This window comes from Mchenga conophoros, linkage group LG9 (genome assembly GCF_057382185.1).
Source record: "Mchenga conophoros isolate Kocher_MC1m ecotype Shallow Benthic linkage group LG9, M_conophoros_male_GT1.1, whole genome shotgun sequence".
NCBI lineage: Eukaryota > Metazoa > Chordata > Actinopteri > Cichliformes > Cichlidae > Mchenga > Mchenga conophoros.
Window position 1 is genome coordinate 11,363,497 of NC_140534.1, and position 27,896 is coordinate 11,391,392.

Consider the following 27,896-nt stretch of genomic DNA (forward strand, 5'->3'; position numbering starts at 1 on the left):
CACACAAATCCTATAAGCACACTGGATATCATTCGGTGATTATATTTTAAAGTGCAAACAACTTCCCTGCTGCATCGAAAGTACATATTGGCCCCAAAAAGTTCATTTTTGTCCTGTTCACACCACAGAAGAACTGTCTAACTAACTAACAACTGATACATATCTGCATTATCCATACAGATTTAATATAGGTTTGATAGTCTACGTGGTAGATCTGAGTACAGAAAAAGGCTGCAAATAATAGCACGCAGGAAACGAGTGTGGCATAATTAACTGTTTATTTACAGAGGTTCAGTAGCAAAAGGTTTAAGATCATATTTATTCAATGCCATGTTCTCTGGTTAGGAGAACGCTTCCTGATACAGTCAGGTGTCTATTCTTGGTTACTGGGAAAGTGTGGTGGTCTTAGAGCCTTGTTTGCAGGCACAAAACACCAAGAGAAGTTTCAGGACCAACTGAAACAGTTTTTTTCTTCACACAATTCACGTTTGAAAATGTTCCGCTCGATCGGAGACACGCTGATGTGGAACGGGGCTGCAACAGTATTTCAACCACAAGCTGCACTCCAACTTGCAAACGTGTGACCACATTATAAGCAAACAAAGACCACAAACAGAGCATAATGATCCCTGACATTTTTAAAATATAAGTCGTACCAACAGCTAGTATTAGTGCATTGTTATGAATTACATCAACCGATATAAAACCCATAACAGTGCAACGCATTCAGCCCTAGTTATTAGAGAGGCAGCATGTGCATTAGCAAAGAAGATGCTGCCCAGTTTATTATTATCTCTAGCTCTGTTGACTTTCCACTCTCATTAAAGGCAGATCCAATTCATATCTTCTCAGAGGAAAGTGGGGGTGAAGAGTAATAAAGGAAAAAGAAAAGTTATTGAACACCATTAATCAAAGCGATGACTCCTCATCCAGCTTTATTTTATCAGGATCCCTTTAATGTCATTGATATAGAAAAATACAACCCCCTGCCAGCATCTCTCAAAAAGGGAATGTTCCCTTTAAGAGTTGCCTTTAATTACCTAATCCCTGAAAAAAATGCAGCAACCTTATTAAAATTTTAAAAAAAAAGAACAAGAATATTCTACTTTAAAATAATGAGAAACACAATCACACAAACAGGGTAAAACACATATGCACCGGAGGAGAAATACAGGCAATCGGGCCAGAAAGACAAATGAGGAGAGATAGTTAATCCTAAGGGTAAATATTTAACAAGCTCAGCAATTACAGCTAGGGCAGAGGCCTAACATAGAAAAGAGCAGAATTACAACTGCTGACTGTCAGCTCTCACATACGTTCATGCGGACCTACCTGATTGGACATCTGCCTAAAAAGGCAGGAAAAAAAGCCTACTGTGGCCTTTAATCAAATTTAAATGAAAAACATGGGACAAAGAGTTCCACGCAGCTGTAGGCTACAAACTGATGACTTTCTTTCCTTTTTTAAAATTTATTTATTCTTATTATTTTTGTTATTTTTAAAGGAGAGCTTTGCCCCTCTGGGGCCATTTTCACTAGCTCGGCAAACTTTACTGCTAGAGTAATGGTTTATGGAAAGAGGAGAATATGACTTTTTGCCGCGTCCCGTCTCGACTCGGGGAAAAATGTGGCAGCAGAACTCAACTTTAACAAAGAAAATGAAACTAGGCCACCAGTTTTCAGTTTTCACATGGATGTCAGAAGACGGGTACATTTTATAAGTTTATAATAATCAATTAAGTAATATTTACTTACAATGTGCCTTTCACAGACAAGGGGTCACAAAGAGAGTAAAATAAATCAGTAAAAGTACCAACAAAACAAACCTGCTTAAAAAAAATAATTTTTAAAGGGCAAATGCTTGCACAGTGGTGGTTTCCATTAGACAGTAGCTTCAACTCTAAAGTTACATTTCTAACAGTGTCCCTTATTTTCTTATCTGTAAAAACATTTGGTTGTTAGGCCCGCTTGTGAAAACGTTCCTGTGCCATGCATCTGTCTACAAGCAGACAAAGAAAAAAAAAGTATAGAAATTGTTTATGTATGCAAAATACTTTCACTCTTTATTTATTTATTTGCTAGTTTTTCCTCTATTATAGATGCATATGAAATAGTGCATGTAGTGATCTCAGTCATGGGCCTTTAAACAAATCATCTAAATTTCCAGTGAAGTTCTGATCCCAGTGGAATATGATGATTCAGGCGAGCTTTTTATTCTCACACACACACACACACACACACACACCCACCCTTAGGGTATATTTGCATGAACTACGTGGCCACACACTGTTCAATGAGCTCCACCTTCGAATTGTCACGCAACAAAGACAACCAGCATAGAATCTCAGGGAGCTTCCAGAACACCTGCTGCTGCACGGTTTCCCTCTCCTCCTGCCTGTCTGCACCTTTCAGCACACCTTGCATGACATACCTGAATAGTCTCAGATCAAGTTGATAAACTTATGCTTTTACAAAGATAAATGGTATAACTGTAGTCAAATTTCCCACCCACTGCTGTATCTGAACAAACTGAAAAGGATATCAGCCATAGCTCAGCTCAGTAGCAGCTTCACACAGTCCCTCCGGTGGAAATACAGAGTAACTGCACCTTAAAAAGTCTGTGCTTCCCCCAGAAAAAGTGGTTATAAGAACAAATGAAACTTAAGGTTGCTGGTTTCATGCTTTCATAATGTGTTTTCGTCTCAATGACTCACTTTTGAAATGAAGAAAGAAAAAAAGAAACAGACAAATATGACGGTCGCTGAAAACCACAGGGAGGATGTGGAAACTTACTTGTTCATCTCCAGATTTATCTGGAAAAGCTCTGATCAACACTCCATGTGTAAATATCAGTGGAAAGCCCGAACGAGTTTATCAAATGAAGGAGGGCACGACATTCCACATGTATACCAACTCAAATCGCACTAATTAATCTCATTACCAGAGCATCAAAAGACAGATAAGCCGGTCACAACTGCCACTGATAACAAGGCACCCAGCAGAGGTGGGGAAAACAGACAGAAGCCTTGGCGTGAACGCATCTTCAAAGAGTTCGGAATAAAGGATCTTAAATGATCTTTTCCACATTTACCTTTTTTGTAATGCTTAAAAAAACCCTGCACAGATATATTCAAGAAAACTCCCCCTTGTGAGCGTAGTTTTCACCCTGCAGCGTTGCCACTCAAGCCAACGGCTTCTGCACACCTTTCAACACTTGCACCAGCCTCCACACATGACTGAACTGAACCGTCTCCTTCCCTTTGCAGCTCTCAGATGGCATCGACAGTCCTCGGCTTCACTCTTCGTTAAAGCGGTGGTTGTGGTCTTTATCTCTGCGTGAGCCCTGATCTGGGAAATGCCCCTTTAATAACTCCATTCAGCACCTGCCTGCCAACTTTGTGTGGTGGCTAAGCTGAATAAGGCAACAAATGATCGAGGTTAAGCGTCAGAGGAGGATCAGGAGGAGGAGGAGAAGGTTAAAGACTAGCTGCAAAACTTTGAGGACACCAGAGCCTCACAAATTCATCTGCCGTCTCCTCGAAGAGAGCTTTCAGTGAGAATTTTCTTTCAGCCCCGAGGGCAGGCTAGGTAGTGAACCTCTCGGGAGCTCCGCTGCTGCTTCTTCTTCACTGCCCTGCCTTTCCCTTTTATCCTACTAATGCTTTTTCTCCTTGCAAGAGTGCTCGTTTTTTGTAATAATAAAAAAGTGCCTCTTGTTTCTAGGCCTGTCACATCCAGCTGTGCCAGTAGCCGCTGTGTTGATAAGGCAGCTGCCAAGGCCACTGGCAACAAAATACTTTCTAAAGCAGCGCATAAATATTTGAAGCAAATCGTGGAGGAACACGAGGAGAGGACGGGAGGCATTCAGTTGACAGTGGGAGGGTGGGAAAACTCAAAATGCCTTCTAATTACATGCGTTTAAAAGAGATAAAGGTCATAATAGTTATTTGCGGTTCCTCGTATCTAGAAAGCATTTTCACATCGTAAATCACTGTAATCTGAAGTGTAATGGCAACATGCACAGATCTTCTTATCTACGTTTTTGCTACGGAGCCTTGGGGAATCTCACTCCTGAGGCCGACAGAAAGAGTGCACAGGTTATTCCAACACACTTTTTTTTAGCTCAGTATTCTGACATTTAAAGCCTTTGAAATTACAATTTACATGTAAAAGTGTTGCAAAACACTATGCATTCTTTCCATCTGCTGAAAGGAAGACATTACTACCTATAGTTCTGTTACCACTATTTCTGTGTTTGCATAGTAAAAGTGAATAGGTCACAACCCTCCGCTTTGCTCCAATAATGTCCAGGTAACTGAATCAGAAGTGGACAACAGAGGCCTCTATGTTCATATGCAAAAAAAACAAAACAAAACAAAACAAAGAAGAAAATTTAAAGCTATTTATTGGCCTGACCCACATCCACTCAGGAGCTTCCAGCTAACTCAAAGCCACACACTTCCACATAAGCAAAATACCTAAACCACTACTGCAACAATGCCGCCTTTTGTACCTCCTTTACCTTGGAAGAAACTCTTGACGCGGAGGTAGGAAACAGCAAGACGGAGCACTGACAGCTTGTCCAGCTTGGAGATGACATCTGGGTGGAATGGCAGCAGGCTGGCCAGGCGGTCCAGTTCAGCATTCAGCCTGTCCCGGTGCCGCTTGGATGGGTTGGTTTTCTCATTGGCAGAGGATGGCTTCCTGATGATGAGACGGATATAAGGTAAAGACAGATCCCAGGTCTGAGAGGACATCGGAGTGTGTGTGTGTGTGTGTGTGTGTGTGTGTGTGTGTGTGTGTGTGTGTGTGTGTACGTGCGCAACACTCCCCAAAAGCGACAGCAGCAGCACGAAGAAGAGGATTAAGTTTGTTTAACTTCACATGTTGGAGCTACGCTACTGGTGAAAGCAAAGACGGTGGAAACGACATGATGCAGGCCTTTTTTACAGGGCGCACACACACACTTGTTGATTGTATCAGTAATATATGAAGTATGAAGTGTGGCACCAAGCCAGTTTTTAACACGCTATACCACAAAAACGCCAAAACACACTCATATCAACACAGTGTCAGACTCTCTGAGGTTACAGTAAAGTGATTACTGACTCACTGTTTGAAGACTTTTTTGAAATAGATACCTATTGTTTTTTTTTTTTGCTAAATAGCTGTTCCTCATTTTGATGACACAAACAATAGGATGGTGTTTTGCCTTGTTTACGTATGGCAAGCATGGCAACTTGCAAACCAAGGACAGACACATGACCAGATAAACCACACAGTGTACGAGTCCGTTTTTCTTTAAAACCATAGTTCCTTTTGACTCAGCCTTCAACAACACAGCATGCACATCAATCATCTCTGCTTCCCTTTAAAAAAAAGAAGAAAAAAAAAGATGTGTGCATTCACCACCAGATAAAAGGAAGCGATTTGGGCATTTTTCTGATATCAAGCGTTTCTGTAGCTTTGTAGCTTTGCATTAAAGAGATGTGACATTAGAGGTACCGCACAGACGGCACGATCTTTCCCTGAGAGCATAAAACTCTCCTAGTTATTTGTGAACGTTAGTATGGTGTACCACGGCTTTACCAGCTGACCTTAACACGATCCACATACGCAACGGTCAGCTCTGATTTCCACAGCTGAGAGTTTAAACTTTTCAGCTCACGCCGCGCCGAGACGTTTACATTAACGGTCGAATATATTTTCCACTTGTTGCCAGTGAAAAAGTGCGTAAAGAAATATGTTTAAATGTCACGGTGTGGTCTAGACTACAGTTTAAATCGCCTGTTACTTACACAAACTTTGAGTTGCGCAAATTCAGTATTAAATAATAATTAAAACTTCCCTTTAACTATAACTCTAAATCCTCAAGACTCTAATGGCAGAATTAGCAGGCTCGGTTTGACGTGGCAAAGATTTCCCCCTTGTATTAGCAGCACTGTCAAAAACGCTACCGGCCTCGTTAAATTACCACTTCCCTCTTCAAAATCTTATACAACTTGCCAACCACTGCTCATGACATCAGCTGACATAACTGTCCAACAAAAAGTATCCTGGCATTAAAAGCCTTGGACATTTAAAACAGTGAACGAATGATACCGTGACTCCTGTGACTGCATTAAAACTATTTTGAAAAGGACATGCAAGGGTTAAAAAAAAAGAACCTGAAAAAATTCAATTAATTTTAATCATTGATCAATCAGCCCCATTTGTGCGTATTTGGAAACAAGTCCGTAGGAAACTTTGGACAGCTCACAGAGGGCAGTCAAATTCTAATTAATTAACTTTAAAGCAGGGTCTGCACCAGATCTGCTGACAGCAGTGTTAAATGAAAGTTGTGATAGATGTGAAGTCTTCTATTAAAACCCATACCAACTTGTGCTATAATTTGCACACCTTCATGCTAGAACCTCAATTACTTCCTGTCATTCATTATAACCTAGAATCACAGGGCAGAGAGAAGAAGTTTATTTTGAACCAACAAAAGTGTGCAGCCTCAGGAAACAATGACTGAACAGATGTGAACACATAAACAATAAATACTGAAGAGCGCTCCTTAACTGTTTCTGGATGGGCTTCCTCCTCTTTCTGCCCGCATACATGCAGTCTCCAGGAGGGATCATGATCTCGCGCTCCGTGGAGGTAACAGGTGCGCTGCGGAGGACACAGAATAACTTTACGTGAGGCTGGAGAAAGTACCCTGACCCACGCTGGAAGGGAGAGTGCATTCAAATATATACACACTCGCAGTTATATGTCACTGAAAAGTCCTCAGTTTGGAATAAATACGCAGGAAATTCCAGCATCCCTAAAAGTAAATACAACAATCCACTTAAAACAGCCTAAAGTGCTTTAAAGAAAAAAATATTAGGGAAATTGCAAAATAGGTTTAATATTTTTATTATTACTCGATAGTGATATAAAAAAATAGCAAACATCTAATTGAATAAAACAAATTAACCAATAATAAAATACAAAAAAAGTAAAATAAATAAGTAGAGCACGCCGGTGCAACTTGGATAGCCTGTATGCAAAACTGCAGAAGACATGCTGAATGCTTAAAATCAGAAGAAAATTAAATAAAGAAACTGGAAATTTAAAATGACAAAAAAGCGCCACAAATGCGAGCACTGACCTGAGATATGTGCGGCTTTCTGTTAATTCCAGTATAGTGTTGGCTGTGGAGTCACATTCACTTTAAGTGCTGAAAAGAGATGCGTCTCCCAGGGTGCACCGACTCCCAGCGATAAATCCAGGGGAAATCAAATAAATCTGAGTGGTCCTGTATGAGCTCCGAGCTGATGTTTTCATCAGCTTTGCACTGCTCGGGGCAGATGTTGGCTGATGCTTTATACCCAATTGAGTCGCCTTCACTTCCTCGCGTTTCAGGTGGCGGATTCCTCTGAATGACATGTCGAGCTCTTCGCACGCAACTCTCTGCCTCACAAACACGGCGCGAGCGCACACACACTAGGCTTATGTTGCATTCAAGCCCTGTCTGAATTTGGCAAACAACTTGTTTTGTTTATGTATTTTAACATGGCGGTTTTTTTCGTAATTGAGTAAATAATTATGGATGAATAATAGCTGAATATTATTCATTTTTTAGTTATACATGCGGGCTACTTTCAAGACTTGAAAGGAGCATGAAAAGTTACGTGTCGATAGGATTTTTTTCTGTATTCTGCAGAGCAGAGCTTCTGTTCGGTTTCATAAAATCACTAGAGATAAAAGCTAATGTCTACATTGTGGTGGTGCTATATTTGTTTAAATGTATGTGGTTTTTAGCACAGTTATTCGAAACTCGTGATATATTAGCAAATTTACGAAGAGTACTCAAATGCACCATTAGCCCAACCCGACCTGAGAGTAGTAGAGAGGGGAGGGGTCGCACGCGAAGGGCAGAGGAGGCACAAATCTGCCCCTTAAAACCGAGGCTGATGGTGGGTCAGGGCGCTCGCAGATCGGAGGGATTTAGCTAACTAAGGGCTAAAGGAGACGTACACATTTTGCAAAGAAACCCCAAAATATCAAAGTGTAATGTGCGCTGGACTGGACTAAGCCTTTTCTTACTAAATTAGCGGATGCAGCTTCCAGAAACGGGCTCTGCGGGACCGGTTTGGCCGCTGCGTCAAGTTTTGTACAGACCGACAGACGCCATGCTTACGCCGGAAATTAGGCGAATGCGTTGTCAAAATAAAAGTAACGACTGATCCGCTGGATTTCGCTTGTACAATCTCTGGAATTAAAGCCGAAACTAGTGAGAGGATTTTAAGCAAGATCGTTGATTCATATTCAGTCTGTTTTAATTAATGGAAAATTTCGAGTAAATGTGGTCTTTGTTTTAAACCGGAAACGCTTAAATCTGGACAACCTATCGGATTTATGATCCGCGTTTATATGTCAATTGGATATAATTATTGTTTATTTTTAAGTTAAAAAGAAATACATACGAAAGCAAGGCTTGCAGTGAAAGGTGGTTTCCAGGTTTTATTTTTGCTTGAACGAATCGTCCTTAAAAATAAAGAAAATCAGATTTTTCATTTGAGCTATATTATTTGTGGGCTATAAAACTATCACTACCCGCACAATGCTTACAAAACGAGGCAGCAAAGCAGAGTTTGCAAGGATTTGTTGCTGCAGAATCCCCCTCTCGGTCATATTTTGCATTACTGACGATGTCCTGTCAAATATCGCAATGAACATGTTTTAAACGTACTTGATGAATGTAGTAATGTATTCACTGATTAATCGTTGTTTGTGAAACTGTACCCTAATAAGTATACTGCCTCAATCTACTGTCACTGAAACGCATCACACTCACTAAACACACACACGTAGATGGTCTACTCTGCCGCACCCTAGTGTACAAAGCATGCACAGCAAACTGAAAAGCACAGTAGCTCACTGTGTATTAGTGTGTAGTAAACCATGCAAGCCAAATTCCACCACAACACAGTTCTTTTAAGAAAGATGACATAGTGCAAGGGAAAAACCTTCAGCTGTGATGTGCCACATACCCCAGACATTATGTGAAGTCACTTTCCTCCAGTGTTGATGGGACAGCTCCCATTGGAAAACTCAATTTAGCAATAAGAAGAGAGAAAAAAGAAAAGGGACACGTGGCATTTAAACAGAAATATATTAACTGCATTATAAACATACCAAGATACTCTGGAGCCACATAGACAAGATGTGATGATGTGATGTGGCCCAACCTACCAGGGTTTATGTCACCCAATAGGATTACTTCTGAAAGGCTTTGAGTAATGTTTGTCTAACTAAAGCTTTAATCTGAGCTAATGAAGCCGTCTGACAGCGTACAGCAGCCCAGTGAGCGTTTTGGCAACAGGATGAGAGCAGAGTAAATCACTGTTTAATCACCACTGGTCCTCGGTAATGTCACAACTAATGTATGCAGTGTGTAAAACAGCAACCAAGGACAGTGGTGGCCTCGGGCTTGAGGGCTGACATGACAAGATACATTTGTCAGTCGTTTTCCTAGTCTCCAGATTGCTGTGGAATATATGAGATGGGTAACAAAAGTTAAAAAGAAAAACAATCCTTGTATCCTACAGTGAAGGAGACACAGTTACCCTTTTTTCTTATCCTATAATGAACCATAAAGGGCAAAGACATGAGGGCTCACTGAATGGTTTGATCACTATGAAAATGATGTTTCTCAACCCAGATGAACACCTGTAGGAGACTGTGGACTCCCTGCCCTCTTCAACACCATCATCAAAACACCCACTTAAGGAATATCTGATAGGAAACTGCTCCCCCATCCTTCTGGTAGAGTTCAAGACACTTGGAGACTCAATGCTAAGCTGCATTTAAGCTATTCAGGTGACAACTGGTTGCCAAACGGCGTATTGACACACTTTGTTGCTATGTCTTTGTCTGCTATAATTCAAAGTACACATAGAGTCAGACTGCACGACAGACAGAGCAAATGCTTGTTTAGCATGCTGTTGCATGAAAGTGTCCATCAGGGGAGGCGTTTTATTTGTTGTGACAGTTGTAGTTGGGGATCTAAAGAGATCTTAAGGTGCTGTAAACATTGTCGGTGGCTACCATTAAAGCTACAGGGAGCTTTGATATCAATGCAAATCCGCTGGCACCACTATCCAAGCTGCCTTCCAGATTAGCCCAGGCTTAGAGCTCTGGCAGCGCTGCTGGGGCAGACCTTTGCACGCAACTGTTTACTGTGTGCGTGGGTGCACGCCTCTGCGAGCAAGCTATTGTGTGCATACATTAAGAAGTGCATGTGTATGTGGCTAAATAGTTTTCAGAATGACTGGCAAGCCAAATAGGACTTACTAAAAGCCATCTGCCAGGTGCAATAGTGTGGCTTTTATTGATTAAGATGTCTCTGTTGACATCAGTGTGGGATTTCAGGAGACATGGGGAGCTGTGACACGACAAGTCTGATTCTAATGGACATGTATAATTGATGGGAAGGTCGATATCGGAAAGTACCAAACATACACTCATTTCTCCTCGCTGTCACTGTCATTTAGACAAGGCTCGTTGTCCATTATGTGCTACATGAGTGCTCATTGTTAGGAATAGCAAAAAGCACAACTTAAAAAAACACACATTTTATCCAGCAGATTGATCGGCACACCGGATAGCGTGCACATTAGGATTTTATTTGTTGTGCAATGTTTCAAGCACAAAGCTTCATCCCGGACATCATTTTACCCAATCCCTATAAAAAGTGATGTCAACAGAGGTGCTGACTCCACTTGCAGTGGAGCCTTGAACCACAGAGTACTAGCAGAGTTCATGGCCTGACAAGTGCAGCTTAAAAGCACAATTGTATTGTCAGGATTTGTGGAGTCTGAGTATAAGCCATGACAACCAAAAGACCAGCTCAAGAGGTTGAGAAGTTAGGACCTGTGGGAAATACTGCCCAGGCACAAAAGTGAGCATGCACGCGCACAAGAACAATAGCGAGGTTTCATCTACTCATTTTCTTTTTTGTTCTAGATGTGCAGAAAAGCTGCAAGAATCACACACTGACCCTGAAGTGTTTAATACCACATTTGAACAGACTCGTGTTTATTTGGAGACAATGAACAGATCACCTTTGAACTTATAAAACCATGGATCACAAATCTGGGACAAAATCTGACAATAAAATGCAAAAGACACAGATTGAAAAAGACGATGACGCAGAAAAAAACACTCTGACAACGTACAACCACAAAACTTATCCACTGAAAATATGTGAGGGGTTGGTATCAAGCCCTGGTGACCATTTGAAGATGTTCCAAACACATGCTTTTGTGTACTAAAATCAATATTGCATTCATTTCCTTATCAAATTCCAGCTCACAGTAACATACATTATGGTGCAGCTCAGCATCAGGACAGACATCATGCTGCTGGTTACACACACAACAACAAAATAAAAAATCAGCCTGTGAATACATCTTCAAACTCGTGCGTTGCTGTCACGTTTCTGTCTCTCCCTGTATTGAGATCTGTGTCAATTGGTTTGAGAGGGAAAACTGTGTATTGGAACTGATGGGGATAATCTTTTGTTGATGTTTGGATTTGTTTGGGTTTTTTTCCAGAGGTCATTTTATAGCCAAAGCAAGGGTTAGATGGAGGTTGACTCCTTTTTCTGCTCCCATCAATCCCTCTGTAATCTGCTCCATCCCACAGCTGCGGTTCTGCTTCTATCTGAGTGAAGTGCACGAAAAAAAAAAGGGCACGGAGAGGCCGACAGAGAGGGCCGTGGTGTTGTGTAACACCCAAGATGCTGGGAAACCCTGCAAGCAAATGAGTCACTTTTGCAGTGATAAATGTTGACAGTGGAGCACAAATGTGAACTCAAGCAGCAACTGTTTACTTGCACATCGTTTGCACAACAATACACAAGGCTATGATATTTATGGACGCTGGTTTTTGGATGTACTGCAGTTTTTCTAAACAAACTGACAGGTCTTCAGTGGGCAAGTGAGCTAATTAAAAAACAGAGACTGTTAAGTAGAGAAAGCTCCAGAAGCTTTAAACCTGCAATCATTGCAATATATAACACAACAGAGGAATCAAAAGATGCACATGAGGACACACACACACACACAGTAAAGATGCATTGCCTTAGGTGATGCGCTTCTGAAAACCGCACTGGCTTGTACAGCCAGAGGCCGATGGCCACAAAGTAAATTTCATGGTAAAGGAACAAAGCTTTTTGGGAAGACATCCAAACGCTGGGAAAATTCTATTATGCCTGTCATATTAAGAAAACTGTGTCACCACTGACTGAGGCTAGGTCACTTGCAATACCAAATCTCTCTCACTAACAGATGCACACACACACACACACACACACACACACACACACACACACACACACAGAACCATCATAAGATCATAAGATCATAAGTCATTAAGTTTAGGACTTTAGCTTTAAAAAAATATGTATGTCCTTTATGGGTTATGGGATGGGAAAGAGGTGGAAGGATTTTTAAGTCTTAGTTTATCATTTGAGTCGCCTTTTTCTAAAACTCTGAGAAACGGTTGGGGCAGCTTTGAGACGTTTCTTAAGATGTTTTTGAGATGATCCTTGGTAATCAATCGAAAGCAAGTTACTTGTCAAGATTTTGCAACACATTTTTTGACTCTGTCTTTGTTTGTCCTCGGCATCTCTGTTTAAGGGGAATACACAAAAGAGTACAGTTATGTGAAAAAAAAGTGTCCACAGCATTTTGTGCAATGCTGTGGAAAAAATAAGTACACCCTAACTGCTTTCACAGGAATTCGAATGGTTAGTAGCAAACAGGTGCTGCTAGTGTGAGAACCACTATAAAAGCAGAAGTTTTGGCAGTATTCAGCTGTATGCTAACACGATGCCATAATCTTTCCAAGTGTGGACATACATGCCAATTTGCCAAAAGGTCAGATCATGCAATGCTCAGAAAAATTGCAAACAACCGCAAAAGGCCTCTGTTAGTGTGTTAAATGTTACAGTTACAGCACTATTAGAAAAAAACTGAACTAGTATGGCATGTTAGCAAGTGTTAACAGCAGAAAGCCTTAGATGCAACTTTGCATCTAAACAAACTACAAAGACTTCTAGAACACAAACCTTTGTACAGGTGAGACCAAAGTGAAGATGATTGGCCACATTTGAAGAAAACCGAGCACGAAATATTAGCACAAACATCTCACACCAACTATCAAGCCCAGTGGTGGAGGCGTGCTGATTTTGGCTTGTTTTGCAGTCGCAGGATGTGGGTACTTTGCATGTGAGGGGTCAACCATGAATTCTTTTGTATACCAAAATATTCTAGAGTCAAATCTGAGACTGTCTGTTGACAGCTAAAGCTTGGCCCAACTTGCATTTTGCACCAGACAATGATCCCAAGCACAGCACTGAATCTAACCCAGAATGCTTAAAAAAGAAACAAATGAAGGTTTTGCAATGAGCCAGTCAAAGTCCCTACCTCAAAATGGCTGAAATGCTGTGATGGGAGCTTACAAATCCTGCAAACCTAAATTAACTGAAGCATATTGTAACAAATAGTGGGCCAAAATTCCTCCACAATAATGTGAGATACTGATAAAGTCATACAGAAAACAATTACTTCATGTTATTGCTGCTAAAGGTGGTTCTTCAAACTACTTCAAACTACAAGAGTCAATAAAGCCTTTATTTGTCACATGTAAGTTGCCCTGCAGCGAAGACAGCAGGGGAGACAGGTTGGAGACGGTAGCATTATGGAAAAACACTGAAATGTACAAAACAATAGGCAAGTCGAGGAGGGGAAAAAAGAGACCTCTACTCATGCTGGGCTCCTATGGGAGGACAGCATGAGAACAGAAAACAAAACAAAAAAACAAAAGGGCAGGATTTAGTTTTCCAAAGTATAGCACAGTGCTGTGAAAACTTTCTTTTTCACATGAGGCCTTCTAAAGCAAAGCGCAGGGAACAGAAATCAGAAAACTGCCACTTAACTGAAACCGATCTCGACTGAGGATCTTCTTTTAAATCTAGGATTTAAAACAGACACTATGCTAAAACCTGGCTAAGATAGCCAGAATAGTAAGATATAAAGATTTAAAACTCAGTTTCTAATTTATTTTCTATCAAATAATAAAAGGTTTCTGTTGTGTTAATCATTTAAGCAACATTATTAGATCTATGTCTGTCGTTTATCACTACTGCATGACTACTATATTGACAGCTACAAACAATATTATTAAATGTTATTCAATCCAATTGAAACCTTATGTGAGTGAAAACAATTGGGAGGAAATTGAATGAGTCACTCCATTTGCTGCCCGCATGCCACAGCGATGTTAATATATTCCAAATGTACTTCTCTCCCCACCAGTTTCTTACAGCTCACACATGACTGCGCACTCAATCTGCCACAGTCCTGGAGAGGACTGCTTTCCTCTACTGAGTGATGCTTTTCATTAAACTCTGCAGGAACCTTGTCGCCTGCCTGTCGGGCCAGTCTATATCCAGGTCATCAATAATGATTTCCACAATGCCAGTGCGTTGCTATTTGGTCATGTTTGAGGATCGTCTGTGTTGCTGAACCTCAGGGAATGTGGTTTGAAATGCTCGTCGTTTTAACACATCTTTCCACTGATCATTCTCACATGCTCACAGCAGTTTCATATCACAAAAATATCTGGCTTTGCATCTTATTACGTTTGATTGTTGAAGCAATGGCGACAGAGACCAGTTTTTGTCAGTATGAACATGGGGTAGTTATAGTTGCATACCCATAACCACACAATTGTTATAACAATTTGGTAACATTTATCTACTGCATGCAATCAGACTTCCAGATTTAAAGTTTCACTCTTGTGCATCATTCCAGCTTTTAGTTTTAAACACCAAGCTTTTAATTTTAATACCAAATATGATTCAACATTGCATTCAGACAGATGCCAGCTTATGCATGTAAATATGAAGTGCTCGTCTTAAATGAAAGTTAGCCATGGAGTTCCACAGGGCTCTATGCTGGTACCACTATTTTTTGCATTATATATCCTAAGGGAATTAGGCAACATTATTAGAAAATAATGCATAGATTTTCATTGCATTGATGACTATACCTAGTTGAAGCCAGATGACACAAAAAATAGTTAAACTATTGGCATTTCTTGAAGACATAAAGACCTGGATGACCTGTAATTTCCTGCTTCTAAATTCAAGTAAAACTGAGGTTAATGGACTCAGCCCTAAAAATCTTGAAACCATGGATTTTGAACCAGATACTTACTGAGATGGCACTCCAATCTTGGAGGTTCTTTTGCCCAAGATATATCTTTCAATGTGCACATTAAACGAATATGTATGACTGCTTTCTTTCATCTGGGCAGTACTGCTGAGATTAGAAACATCCTTTCTCAGAGTGATGCTAAAAGCTAGTTCATGCATTATTACTTCTATCCCAAAAGTTGATTCTGTTCATCTGAACGTAGCGTTTTCAGTGGGGGAAACGTTCTGTCACTGATCCAAGTGACTTCTTCAGTCTCAGCTGACTGCATGTTTCCCCAACCTTACAAACAATACACTTGCATAATGACTGAAACTAGCTCGACTGATGAACAATGGGCCGTGAGGTCAATTTAGGGCCTCTGAGCAACAAGAATCCTCCAGGAGGCACAGAGCCAGATGCTCAATGAATGGGTGAAACAAACAAATTTCACCATTGATGTGCTAAAATCAAAAGAGGAGATTCTAGATGAGAATACTCTTCAAAAGGTGTTTGAATTCACTGAGAAGGCTCAACGAGGACAGCGTGAAAATTCTAAGACCAGGCAAAAAAAGAACTTTGACCTACTTGTTTTGCATTGGAAACATCAGCAAAATATGTACAGTGTCCTCAGTGGCCAGAAGAGGAACGGATTCCACACAAGTGGGACAAGTGGGTGAAAAATCTGTCTGACAGACAACTTACCCAAACAGTGAAAAACATCCTTGCAAAAGGGTTGAAATTTGCTGTGATGCCGAGACATATCCCGCTAGTGGAACTCATCATAGCACAACATTGCAGATGTGGAAGCAGAGCATCTGCGGAGAAAGCTTTAGCTTGTCTCAGCATTGCAAAGGATATGAAAAGTGGCAGGTTACCATTCTTAGACTGAGATTTCCAGCAGTAATGGGGGACAGTGATCAGTTGATGTGTACCGTAAACCAACGCATACAGATCCGATGTCTCTCATCATCCACTGGAGCACAAACAGGGTGTCATCAGGATGCTACAAGACAGATTGAACACCATCCCTACAGATACAGCAGCCAGGGAAGCAGAGGAACATCACATCAAGAAGGCGCTGAGTAAATGTGATAATCTCACCTGAACCTTTTTCAAAACTGGGAAGGCACTTAAAGAAAGCTCCAGCCGATCCAGAAGAGAAGGACAACTGCTGCCTAAAAGAAAAACTGTAGTGATCCCGTATGTGTCAGGAGTTTCGGAACAGTTGCATTTTTGACGCAGTGTATTTTTTAAACCCCAAAATACACTGCGTCAAAAATTGGTCCACCCCAAGGATTGGGTCCCCCAACATGTGCCAGGAGGATTGCCATGATTTATACATCAGGGCAACCAAACAACCAGATGGCACAACACAGACAAGATACCTCGTCAGGCCAGGACTCTGCAGTCTATTTAAACCTACAGGCCAGTGGGCACTCTTCAGTGATGAGCATGTACACATCCTGGACAGGGAGGAACGCTGGTTTGAGTGGGGAGTCAAGGAGGCCATTTATGTGAAAAGAGGAAGACCATCTCTGAATCGAGGAGGGGGCCTAAGGGTCCATCTTTCATCATCCTACAATGCTGTGATTGCAGCCACTCCCTGATTCTCTGTGAATGGTAATTGATCAGTGGTCATCAATCAGTTGTTCTTGATAAATGGTTATTACAACTTCCATATTAATGATCAAGAAACTGACCTCACATCCCTGTTCGTCAGTGGTGCTAGTTTCAGTCACTGTGCAAATGTACTGTTTATAAGGTTGGCGAAACCTGTAGTCAGCTGAGACCGAAGAAGTCACTTGGATGAGTCACATTTTTCCCATTAAAAACACTACGTCCAGATGAACAGAATCAAGCTCACCTGGGTGTTTGAGCATGCCTGAAGACATACAAAGAAAGAGCATATTCTCCCATATTAACTTCTTTCTTTGGCTCCCTCATAAATACAGAATTTAATTTACATTTTTTCTCCTCACAGACAATGTTTTGAATAATTGGGCCCCATCGTTTTTTAAAGGCCTCATTGTTATTAACCTAATAGAGCACAGCGCCCTTAGGTTGGAGGATGACTTGTAGTATTTAAAAGTAATTCAGGAGACAGACTTCCTTTCTACTTTTAAGATGACTTAAATCTTTCCTTTTTTGATAATGCTAATAGTTAGGGCTTGACCAGGTTTCCCGAAGCACCTTTACTTGCTTTAATTAAATTGCTTTTAACCTTTAATACTGCTATAGGCTCAAGCTGCTGGGGAACCTCATGTGATACACTGACCATTTCTTCTCTATTTGCCTTCACTGGTGCCTTTTTATTAACTTTAGTTATATTCTCGGTAGTTTTCCCCAAGTTGCATCTAAATCATTTCCTTTACTAGTATAAAGTTTCAGTACTCTTATTAAGTTGGATCAGTTTGGTGAATTACTTTGTTTTGTTAAGCTGTGTTTTTAAAAAAATCCTTTTAGCAGACTTGTGCTCAGATGACGTCATCTATGTGCCCACTTATTTCTTACAATAGCATATTTTCTTCTGTAATTTTTATATTTTTGTCATTTTGGATACAATGTGCCTGTGAAAAAGAAGTTATTATTTACATTAGTACTTTTATAGATTTAAATCAATCCTGAAAGTTTCATTTTTTGACTCAGGTACCGACTTGGCTTCTTGGCCACTTTTTATGACCATTGATCGGATTAAATTTTACTTTAATGCATCTCATTTAAAAAGCAGAAGACACGATCACACACCTAAATCAGTGCAGAACAACATTACATGCTATCATACCGAGTATAATTTATTGCATCAACTGCACATCGCTGCCATCTTGTGGATGGGAGACTGTTTTTACATCATTTGTTTTCATATGAAGTTCTTAAACAAGCAAAGTTAGACCTTAAACCTGGTTTCCAGCTATAAAACCAAGGCCCCGCTGAATGCACTTTGTATTCTGTGTTTACTTCATTTTGTTGCATTTAATTATGGACACCCAGTTGCATTCAGTTTGTTTAGTGATTCATCCTCTAATTTATGTTTCCCAGACTTGGGACATGACTAAACAGGATATTGCATCAGCGTCATTTCACATTAACTGACCAATCCCGAACAGTACCACAGGCCATCATTTGGATTAAGACTTGGAACAAGAATACCTGATATTTAGGAATGATATAGCAGTCCGTCTGTCTCTCCGTGTTTCACGGCGGGGCCAGAGGGATGAACGGAGTGAGCTGAGTGGAAACTGTTGCTCAACTGTTGCTTCTTTTAAACTAAATTTATACTCCTCATAAAATGTTCCCAAAATGTTTTTGCCAAAGTTTTCTCATCACAAATCCAATAAAGTATTAAACAGAAAAGAAAAAAAAAAGAACATGTTGTTACATCATCGTAATGTTTTATTTACTCATGACAGCACAGTCTTTAATAAGGTCATCTGTGTACATTAGTGGTTTAAAAATTCAACACATAAACTGGCTGACTAAAAATAGTTCACTTTCCCTTCTCCATCGGCTCTCCTCATCGGTGCACCTTCTCAGTTGTAGCACAGCCTATAAATCTCAGTCACAGTCTTACTAGCTAACAGCTAGTTCTTTCCTCTCGACTTCACCTGCCGCTTTTACAATACATCTGCTGCATTTCTCACATTCGTCGAGATAAAATAAATATCTCTCATGGCTCACGCTCACTCTGCTGTGTGTAACATTCTTGTCTTTCACTATCCCGACTCCCTGCGTTACCCAGCTGCTGTTAGCTGCTGCATTATTCAAAGTATATTTTGCAGCTAAGGTGGCAGTGGGGTTCCTGTTTTTCACGGTATACAATGTATGAAAATTGACAGTGATCACACTGTTTACTCATCCACACTACTGAAAGAAGCAGCACGACAGAGGATCTTCTTTCTTACTGAACTATCTGCCAGACTCGTCAGCTTCAGCCACACACACAAGCTATTATTTATTTTATCTATTTATTTCTAAAGAAGATTAGTTTTACTTATAACTTCTTTAGCATTTAAAAATATTTTTTACTTTCAATAAAGCCTTTGGTCAACCAAAGAAATAAAAAAAAATCTCTTTTATTACCTTTAAGGTTCCTTGTACCTGACTTTAACATCTGCGTAACACACTTTCCTGACACTGTCACTGTACCATGAAAGCCTCATACCGTGGTAACATCATGTGCTTGTTCAAAGCAGCAGGGCACTAAACCCATACACTGAACCCCTGCTTTATAATCCATGACAGAGACACTTTGGTCCAGGAGGGTCCGACACAGGCAGTTTATTACAACCTGATTGGTCTTTTTGACGCATGGTCCTCTTGCACTGAGATCTCTACTGGTCAAGAACACGCCAAGTCTCCATGTCGTTCGCATCTTGGCAGGGTGTCAGCAGCACTTTACTCTTACTCTAAGTACCTTTGGTTTTCTTCCACGTGTGCATCAAGTCGATGGGGTTACCTTTTGCTAGAGGAACGAACCTGGTGTCTCATCCAGCTTGTTGGAGCTAAAGAATGACAGCAGGTAGACAGATAAACAGATCAAGATGCTGTCTTTATGAAGTCTTTCAACAGGCCCCCAAACTAGTTTTCACTACTTACAGCGTGATTGTCCTGGTTGCCTGGGGTTACTGGCACTACTACCAAAAGAAGACTGGAAGTTATGGATGGTCTCTTGAAGAATCTGCCTCTCTCTACCCTGATGACAGACAACAGTGATCATTATGCATTAGGAACAGATTACAGAAAGATGCTGTAAATGTTCTTTAAAAGCAGCCATATCTGGTATGAATCCACTGTAACACTATATATGTTACATTCCCTCTATATGTCTCTTGTGGCTCAGGCAGTTTATTATTAAGACATAATGTTAGGATATACATTAGAAAGATACAGCACAAAATAGATTGCTGGAAGCAACTTTGAAATGCATAACCACGCTAAACCGAACATACCTTTCCAGCATTGAGCTCTGATATGGCAGCCAAGATCTGTTGTCTGGGTCCGTCTGTTTTGATGCCCAGCTCCTTCAGGTCTCCATCGGTTAAAGTCAGGAATGCTTCCATATCCACCTAAAAGACAAGAAAAGAAAAGAAAAGAAAAGAGATGCATTTTTGGGCTTTAAGAGTGAAAATGTATGGTTAGAAGGCTAAGAAAGAAAAGACGGAGTACCTCTTGTTCCTCAAATATAGGCTGGTATTTCTCAAGGGACAGTTTCTTCAAAATACTGGACAGCTCATCTGAAAAAGTAAAAAAAACTATAAGGGAAACTGATACCACTCATACTTATTTCACATCAAAGCACATGGTGTACATAAAAGAACACAATCCATGCATGATGATGATTTGGGTTAATGCTGAATAAAATGCGCCGACACCTTCATCTGTGATGGTTCCGCTGCTGGATCCTCCGCTGCTCTTGGAGCGTGGATGAGAAGAGGCTGAGGACAGAGAGTCTCCTGGCACGGGGGGAATCTTGGGTGTTGGGGAAGGAGACGGTGTGAGAGTGGGCGATGTGCTCTTGGAAGTCGAGGAATTCCCAGACTGAGGTCTCTTTTTCAACTCCATTTTCTACAAAGGAGGACAGTGAGGGTGGACGGTGGTATTTGTTCAGCTCTGGCTGTTTTTACACAGCTTTACAAGACATTAAGAGTTACTGTCAAAGAAAACCTGTGAAAGAAAGTTGAGACCTTTCTGGAATGGATGTCTGAGGCAACAAGGCTGGGATGGGTGTGAATGTCAGGAAGGCTGATGTCAGGCAGGGGCAAACCAGGTGCTGAAACTGGTGGTGGTAGTGGGGCTTGACTCGGCGTCTGGTTGTGCTGTTTTTCCGGAGGTTGGCTCTTTACCTCTATAAGGCCGGCTGCTCTTTTCCGTTGGGCTGCTATCTGGGAGAGCACGCTGTCTGCACTGCCCCCTGGCGTAAGGAGAAAGCAAGATTGCGATGTGTTTTGCAGCCCCTGTGTCATGCAATCACTTTTTGCTTTTAATGTTTTTACTTGCGAACCTGAACGGTTGTGGGAGTCCCGGTTGAGTCCCGCCACTCCATTTGAGCCTCCAGAGGAGTGGGGGGAGTGATAGTGACCAGAGTTGGAAGGAGAGGATGAAGATGGTCCCTTGGGGATACTGGGAAACTTAATGGACCTGCTGACCACACGGCTGATGGATGTCTGTCCCATAAAGGAGAGAGAAGGAGCAGCATAAGGACAAATTTCGTCTTCTCTGACCTGAACTAAAACCCTCTCTGTCTAACACCCAAAAGGACTCACAATATCTGAGTTTCCACTGCTGTTCAGCTTCCTCTGTGGTGGCATGGGCAGGCGGGGCACTTCGCTCTTGCCCTCCCTGAGGACGCGTGAGCGGTCCGAGTTCCACGGCTCAAAGTTGGAGGGTGGCAAGAAGGGAGGAATCACTGCTTTCAGCTTGTCATTTGGCAGCCGAGTCAAGGGGGCCCCGCTTCTCAACTAAATTAGACAGACACATATTAAGAGTCACAAACACGTCTTAAAACTAAAAGAACCCTAATCCAGGATAGTGCTCCTACCATCGTGGTTATTAGAAAGTCGTCTTTCTCTGAGGATGCTCTGCAGTGACCTGCTGAAAGGAGAATACATCACATTTATACATTACTTTGCTCACATAAAGATGGACATATGCTCAGCTACATTTACCCTAAACATCTCATGGACATGTGATGTCATTCATGGTTTTAAGGAAAAAGACTCACCACCATCTTTGGTCTTCACTGCCCAGGCGGTGCTCATGTCATTCCCTGCTACAGCAGGAGTAGGTGCCACCGCCCCGTTGGAAACAGCAGCGGGCTTCCTGTTCGCCTTCATCGTGGCATCCAGTGAACTCTCGGCATCGTCTGGAAATGGAGCCAGGCGATTGGCTGAAAGGCCATGCCTGAGAGTGTGAGTTAACTTGAGCCGACGGAAGCGGTTCGACATCCTACTCCACCAGGACTGGAAGAGGGTGGACACAAAGGAGCGTTATAACCAAAACTATTATGATATCCTTGATAGAAAGCAACTTTGCAAATTACATTTTTACCTTAAGGCCTCCTTTGTCATCGGGCGGCACGGGGACATTGTTGAGGGACTGTCGACTCTTGGAGCGCGTCATTAAAGTTCTGGCGCGGTGTTTCGACTTATCTTTGTCTACCTGCATGCACACGGATGCTAACAGACGCACCAGCTCAGTGTCTGACAGAAAACACAGGGAAACAATTATGAGTATATGCAGTTAATAACTTGCAAAACGCGAGGGATTTAAGTCGACCTGTTTCATGATCGTTATCATAGATTATTCTACTCATTATTTTCTCTATTAATAGATGAATTGTTTGATTAGACAAACTGATAAACACCCATCACATTCAAACAGCTCGTTTCACACAGCTAATACTTCAAAAAACAACCTCCTCACTTACTGCTAAAACCAAAGTCCAGGGATGAGCTTTTCTAAAAGCAAATATAACTGAAAAAAGATTCAGTTCTTTTTATTCCAATTCACGCTTCTAAATTTTGATTGGTTGATATTATGAAATCACTACGTGTGTCCTGTAGCCTCATCTTAAGTACACTACTTTATTTAAAAGGTTTAAATAAGGGATTTCACAAATGGTGGATGCCTTTTGGTTGGTTGGTTTTTTTAGCTGATTATGAATGAATTATAGTCTTTAGCTGAGGTTTTCCCAAAGTGTTATTAGACGGAGCAATGACAGGAAGAACTACCTGGATCATTGAGCAGCATAACCAAATCAAACGCTGTGTATCCATTCTTAGCTCGGAGGTTGACATCAGCACCTTGATTCAACAAGTACTTGACAATGTCTTTATTGCTGAATGGAGGGCGGAGGAGAAAACAAAAGACAGTGTAAGAAATGATACTTGCTCTGTGTATGACTTTGGAAGTCAGACATCCTGATATTAAATATGGTATTGACTTTTTGTCACTCTGTAGTAGAAACCTGTTCTAATTTACATTCAAAATCAGCAGGACAGCAACAACAGTGTTTAACACCTGAGCCAAACTTCTTAACCTCAAATTGATCTAAATCATTCTAATAAAAAAGCAATTTTCTGGTTGAAACAAACCAGCAGCTTCTCCTCACCCGTGGTAGGTGGCCTGCATTAAAGCGGTCCACCCATGGACACCATCTTGTTTATCTATGTCGGCATTCTTCTCCACCATCAGCTGAACCACCTCTAACTGGCCGCTTACTGCTGCCATCATGAGAGGCGTTGCTCCCTCCTGATTGGACAAATTCACCTGAGCAGGATCCTCCTCCAGGATTTCTTTGACCAGCTGTGAATTTCCTGAGAAGAAAACATATTTACAGATGTGTAGAGGCATGTAAAGTCATTCGTTTCCCAAAAACTTTTCCTCCAGGTTTATCTGTTCGATTCAGCGTACCTAATTTCAGAGCGCTGAGCACATCTGGCCTTCTTCTCTCATCATCTGCGAAGAAACAAGTGAGAATGAGAAGAGGAAAGAGATCTGGAAAAAACACAGCCCACATAGCTCAGCAAAAATCAGGCAGCGTGGGGGGCGGGGCTGGGGTGATAAGTACACAACTGTTACATGCTACAGAGTTCAACACACACATAAATCACATCAACTATAATTTATGTGCGAGACTGCTTAGAAAAAAAAGAAAAAAGGCAGAAAAGTAGAGCGGTGAAAGACGCATTCACTAGCAAGAACTAAAGCTCCAAATGTGATTTACCAGAATGTACTGCTAATGAAGATGACACGTTAATGAGAAGCAAAGAGCTAAGCCAGAGGCTGACGCTGTGGTTTGGGGAAGGCAGTGGCTTCGAATCCTGATAAATCCCTCTCAGTTCCCACAAACAGTTGCATAGGGCAGGTGGGCATTTGCAGCAGTAAACCAGCGATGTCTGAAAGGTGGGCCCACTCCTGAACTTCAGATAAGAGTAATAAGAACCTCACCAGAACTTGTACATCGTTAGAAACTAAAACTTGTAGGTTTCGCTAACAAATCTGCCTGATTTGTCTTTTCACACTTTTCCTTGTTTGCATGCTGCAATTAAAACCTTTGAAATATACACTGCGTGTGGCTACGTTGGTAATTTGAGCTAAAAACCTGAACTACCTGTGAGAAGAGCCATGAAACAAAGAGGCTGAGCTCCTCTGGCGCCTCTCACGTTAATGTTAACTGAAGTGCATTCGCATCCTGCAGGGGGTCGGGAGTGGGGGATGGATTCTCTTGTCGACATGGTGCTACCAAAATAAAATTCAAAAGCTTTCAAAGCACCACACACTCTCAGAAAACACTAAAAAGTTGAGTATTTACTTTATTTTGTCTTTTTGCAAACACTTTTTGCACTATTACGTCACTCTGCTATTCTCTGATAATAACATAAAACATAAAAACATTCAACTGACTCCTTCATTATACTATACAGTGAAGTGTATTAACACAAGGCCTACTGTGGAAACCACTGTTGCCTTTATATGTTCTTTTTATGTTCTATATGGATTGAAGATACATGTGAAGTTGAAGTTCTATACTGATGTTATCCATGTTATTTGTGTCTGCTTTGGCTGATTTAATTTTAGTATTAATAATAATAATAAACCCCAACAATCAGATGACCCACTATGAAAACCACTTGGCAACGGTGGAGAGGAAAAAACTCCCTTCTAACAGGAAGAAACCTTCAACAGAACCAGGAGGGGCAGTCATGCTGCGCCCGCTAAGGGGTGAGGGAAGGAAGACAGGACAGCCAGTATTTGTTCTTTTTAGGAAACATGTAACAATGTGTGTGCAGGCTCGGCCGCTCAGCTCCTTCAGTTTGCTTCAAAAGTTTTTCAGACTGGAAGATGTAAGTAAGTAAATTTTTATTTATATAACACCTTTCAAGATAAAATCACAAAGTGCTTCAAGCTAAAACATAAGAACAAAAATCAACCAAAAGCAAGTTTAAAAAGATGAGTTTTTAACTGTTCTTTTACAAGGGCGTGTATAATATGCGATGGCACTACTGTACTTTATCATCAGGCCAAGACAGCAAAGTCTGAATGAGTAACTGAGGGAAGGCCGTACCTGTCTGTGGTCTGACAGTAGTGATGGAGTCCAAATAAGCCTTGATGTCTCTCTGTTTCAGCTGCATGGCCAGTTCAAAGGCTGTCTTGGACAGAACGTTGATTCGGTCTGGGTCAGCTCCACGTTCCACCAGCTGCTGAGCCACAGCCACCTTTGCAAAACACACACACACACAGCTTTAATCACCAGGTCCTACAGAAAATTAGCCCAGGTCCATTTTAAACAATTTATAAAAACCCATTAATAAATGCCACCAACATACCCACAATGTGCTAAATATATATATCTTTTTTTATCCATCCAACCGTCAATGTTTTAAACCCTACCTTCCCACTTAGAGTGGACAGCATCAGCGGTCCCCATCCAGTGGTCTTCTGAGAGAAGTTTACATCAGAGCCCCACTCCAGCAGCAGGCACACAACGGCCTCATGACCGTGCTGAGACGCCACCATCAACGCTGTGATGTCCATGAATTCTCTGCCACCTCCTCCTCCCAGACAGCCTTCACCGGGTCCAAAACTGGCTCCGCTGTGAAAAAAAAACACAAAACACAAAACAGTGGAGGATGTTAGTTAGATATCACACTGGGCTACAAATTTACTTGAAAAAAGAGAAAAAACCTGCAGCTGTTGTTATTGTTGCCATTGGAGACCGCCTCTGCGGCAACAGCCAGGTGATCAAAGTCATCCACGTACGCACCGCTCTCCAGAAGCAGCTTGACTACATGAGTGTGTCCCCCGCGAGCCGCCATGGTCAGGACGCTTGCTCCAAGCCTGTTGCGCCCATTAATCTCTGCCCCGTTCTCCAAAAGAATGTGGGCGACAGTCAAGTGGCCAAACCTGGGAGGAGAAATAGGACAGAGGAAGAACTTTGCATGTAGAAGTTGTTCTAGGTGAATTAGGATGCTCTTTTTAAGCCAGCTATCACAGGCTCCAAAAGAGATGCCAGTGCACTTTAAGCAAGGACTGTGTAGAAAACTACAGGTATGTTCAAAATTAGAAAAAGAAAATGGATAAAAGTGAACAGTAATTTGCTACAAAGCACTTGAATTTTCTCTATAAATAAGGTTGAAGGCTCATTGAAATCTCTAGATAACAATGGTATTACTTTATAATACGGCCTGCACATAAGGGCATAAATTAAGGTTTTGTTTCTTTTAAGATCAATTTAGCTAGGCTTGGCTCCATCATTATAAATTCTCACTGGCCTGCAAATTTTGATGATATCTTTGTTTCCTGTAAAAACCTGACTTGTTACCCCGTTATTATAATGTGCCTTCTTGTAATTAACTGTTGGTAAAATATAATTACATTTGAATTTCAAGTAAAATAATTTAAATACAATTTAACTACAGTGGAATTTGTCGCTGGCTGTATTATAAAGTGTTACCCACGAAACTCCACTAAGTTCCGCAAATGTTAAACCCCCGATCGGCCTGTGATATTAAAGGAAACAAGACTAAACACAATCTGCTCCCTCTCATGTCACTAAAATGTGTGTTTTTATGCGACGAATTGGGGAGGGGCATCGGAAGATTCCTTCCCTTTAATATTAATTACTTTATGATTAACAACACACGGTGGCAAATAAAAAAGGCACATTTTTAGAAGGAGTATGGTGCCACCCTCTTACATGAGCTACATGAGTTACATGAGCTCCAGCAAGCTGCCCCACCTCGCAGCCTGCATCAGTGGGGTCCAGCCGTAGTTGTTGCGACTGTCCACTGAGGCCCCCTTTCTCAGCAAGAACCGGACCAGGTTCTCGTGTCCGCTGGCCGAGGCGAACTGCAGGCCGGTGTTTCCCTCTTCGTCGGTGCAGTCCACAGGTATCAGAGACAACATGTCCGCAGCGTCACACTCCGAACCCGCTTCTGACCGCAGCCTGCTCTGCCGCCCGGACTCCTTCGGGGCTCCGGGCTCCAGGATGCTCCGGGCCGTTTCATAGTCCCCCTCATCGCAGGCACGTAGAAGTAGCCGCGAATTCACAGGGACCCCGAAATTCATGTCTTTATTCGCCGCGCTGTTTCGTCTCCATTCAGTTTCCAGTTGTTTTATCGACGCTAACCGTGAAAAAGTTCTCCTCTGTCACTTGGCGGCGGCCTGTGTTTGGAAATCATGATGCACAGCAAAATGAAGTTCAGATTTGTTGTTAATGTTCTTCCTTTCAAACAATACGCCAAGGAGCTCCTCTCCAGTCTCTACATTTAGTCTAATGTTCTTCACAAAACAACTTTGTGGCCATCAGCCGGCGATGCCCGGTTCCGTTACTTGTTTAGGAATCTGACCACGGTGAAGTTAGTGGCTACACGGCGCAACTTCTGCTTTTCAAAACAAAAGCATACTCAGGTACGATCAGCTTTTAAGGTACTTTGGTCAAACCCACTTATAGCTCGGCTGCGTAGTATATTTCATTACATTGTGTTTGTATATCCTCACTCCACATTCGTATATGACTAGTGTCCGATACATTATTAGCCAAGATAATATTTTAAAATATACAGTGTCACAAACCTTAATATATACTTTGTGACACAAAGCAAATGACACATCTTATAATTTAAAAATGTAAATATCAAAAGGGTAGTGTTCCACAGAATAG

At 41.5% G+C, this 27,896-nt stretch overlaps 2 protein-coding genes across 4 annotated transcripts in view; both read right to left on the reverse strand.

Annotated features, from left to right (window-relative positions):
• The window catches only part of LOC146566843 (uncharacterized), a 63,227-nt gene extending 54,037 nt beyond the window's left edge, over positions 1-9,190 (reverse strand). Inside the window, exons 1-3 of one of the 2 annotated variants that reach the window (XM_085286347.1) lie at positions 7,138-9,190; positions 6,564-6,656; positions 4,522-4,703 (exon numbers count right to left, since the gene is read on the reverse strand). In XM_085286347.1, coding sequence (XP_085142473.1) covers positions 4,522-4,703; positions 6,564-6,625 — 244 coding nt within the window. In that variant the 5' untranslated portion in view covers positions 6,626-6,656; positions 7,138-9,190. Of the gene's footprint in view, positions 1-4,521; positions 4,704-6,563 lie in introns of both variants that reach the window. The other variant, XM_085286345.1, reaches the window with a different exon arrangement.
• A 9,414-nt stretch (positions 9,191-18,604) lies between these two features.
• Positions 18,605-27,590, reverse strand: anks6 (ankyrin repeat and sterile alpha motif domain containing 6). 2 transcript variants are annotated; one of them, XM_085286349.1, is made up of 18 exons: positions 26,973-27,590; positions 25,919-26,137; positions 25,625-25,826; positions 25,299-25,449; positions 23,645-23,689; positions 23,343-23,547; positions 22,963-23,069; positions 22,280-22,431; positions 21,954-22,191; positions 21,771-21,820; positions 21,496-21,690; positions 21,234-21,396; positions 20,917-21,143; positions 20,605-20,797; positions 20,399-20,466; positions 20,182-20,298; positions 19,829-19,925; positions 18,605-19,734 (listed from the first exon to the last, which is right to left on the reverse strand). In XM_085286349.1, exons 1-18 carry the CDS (start codon positions 27,299-27,301, stop codon positions 19,685-19,687), a joined length of 2,808 nt encoding a protein of 935 aa, XP_085142475.1. In that variant the 5' UTR covers positions 27,302-27,590; the 3' UTR covers positions 18,605-19,684. The 2 variants fall into 2 exon arrangements, with proteins under 2 accessions (XP_085142475.1, XP_085142474.1); XM_085286348.1 differs by having other exon boundaries at positions 21,771-21,823.
• Positions 27,591-27,896: the final 306 nt, after the last annotated feature.

Coding starts and splice junctions, on each gene's coding strand:
- anks6 (XM_085286348.1), bottom strand. CDS start 27,301: ATGAATTTCGGGGTCCCTGTGAATTCGCGGCTACTTCTACGTGCCTGC. Junction 22,192..22,279: donor ATGACAAAGGAGGCCTTAAG/GTAAAAATGTAA, acceptor ACCCTCTTCCAG/TCCTGGTGGAGTAGGATGTC. Junction 21,397..21,495: donor GCAGTGGAAACTCAGATATT/GTGAGTCCTTTT, acceptor TTTATGGGACAG/ACATCCATCAGCCGTGTGGT.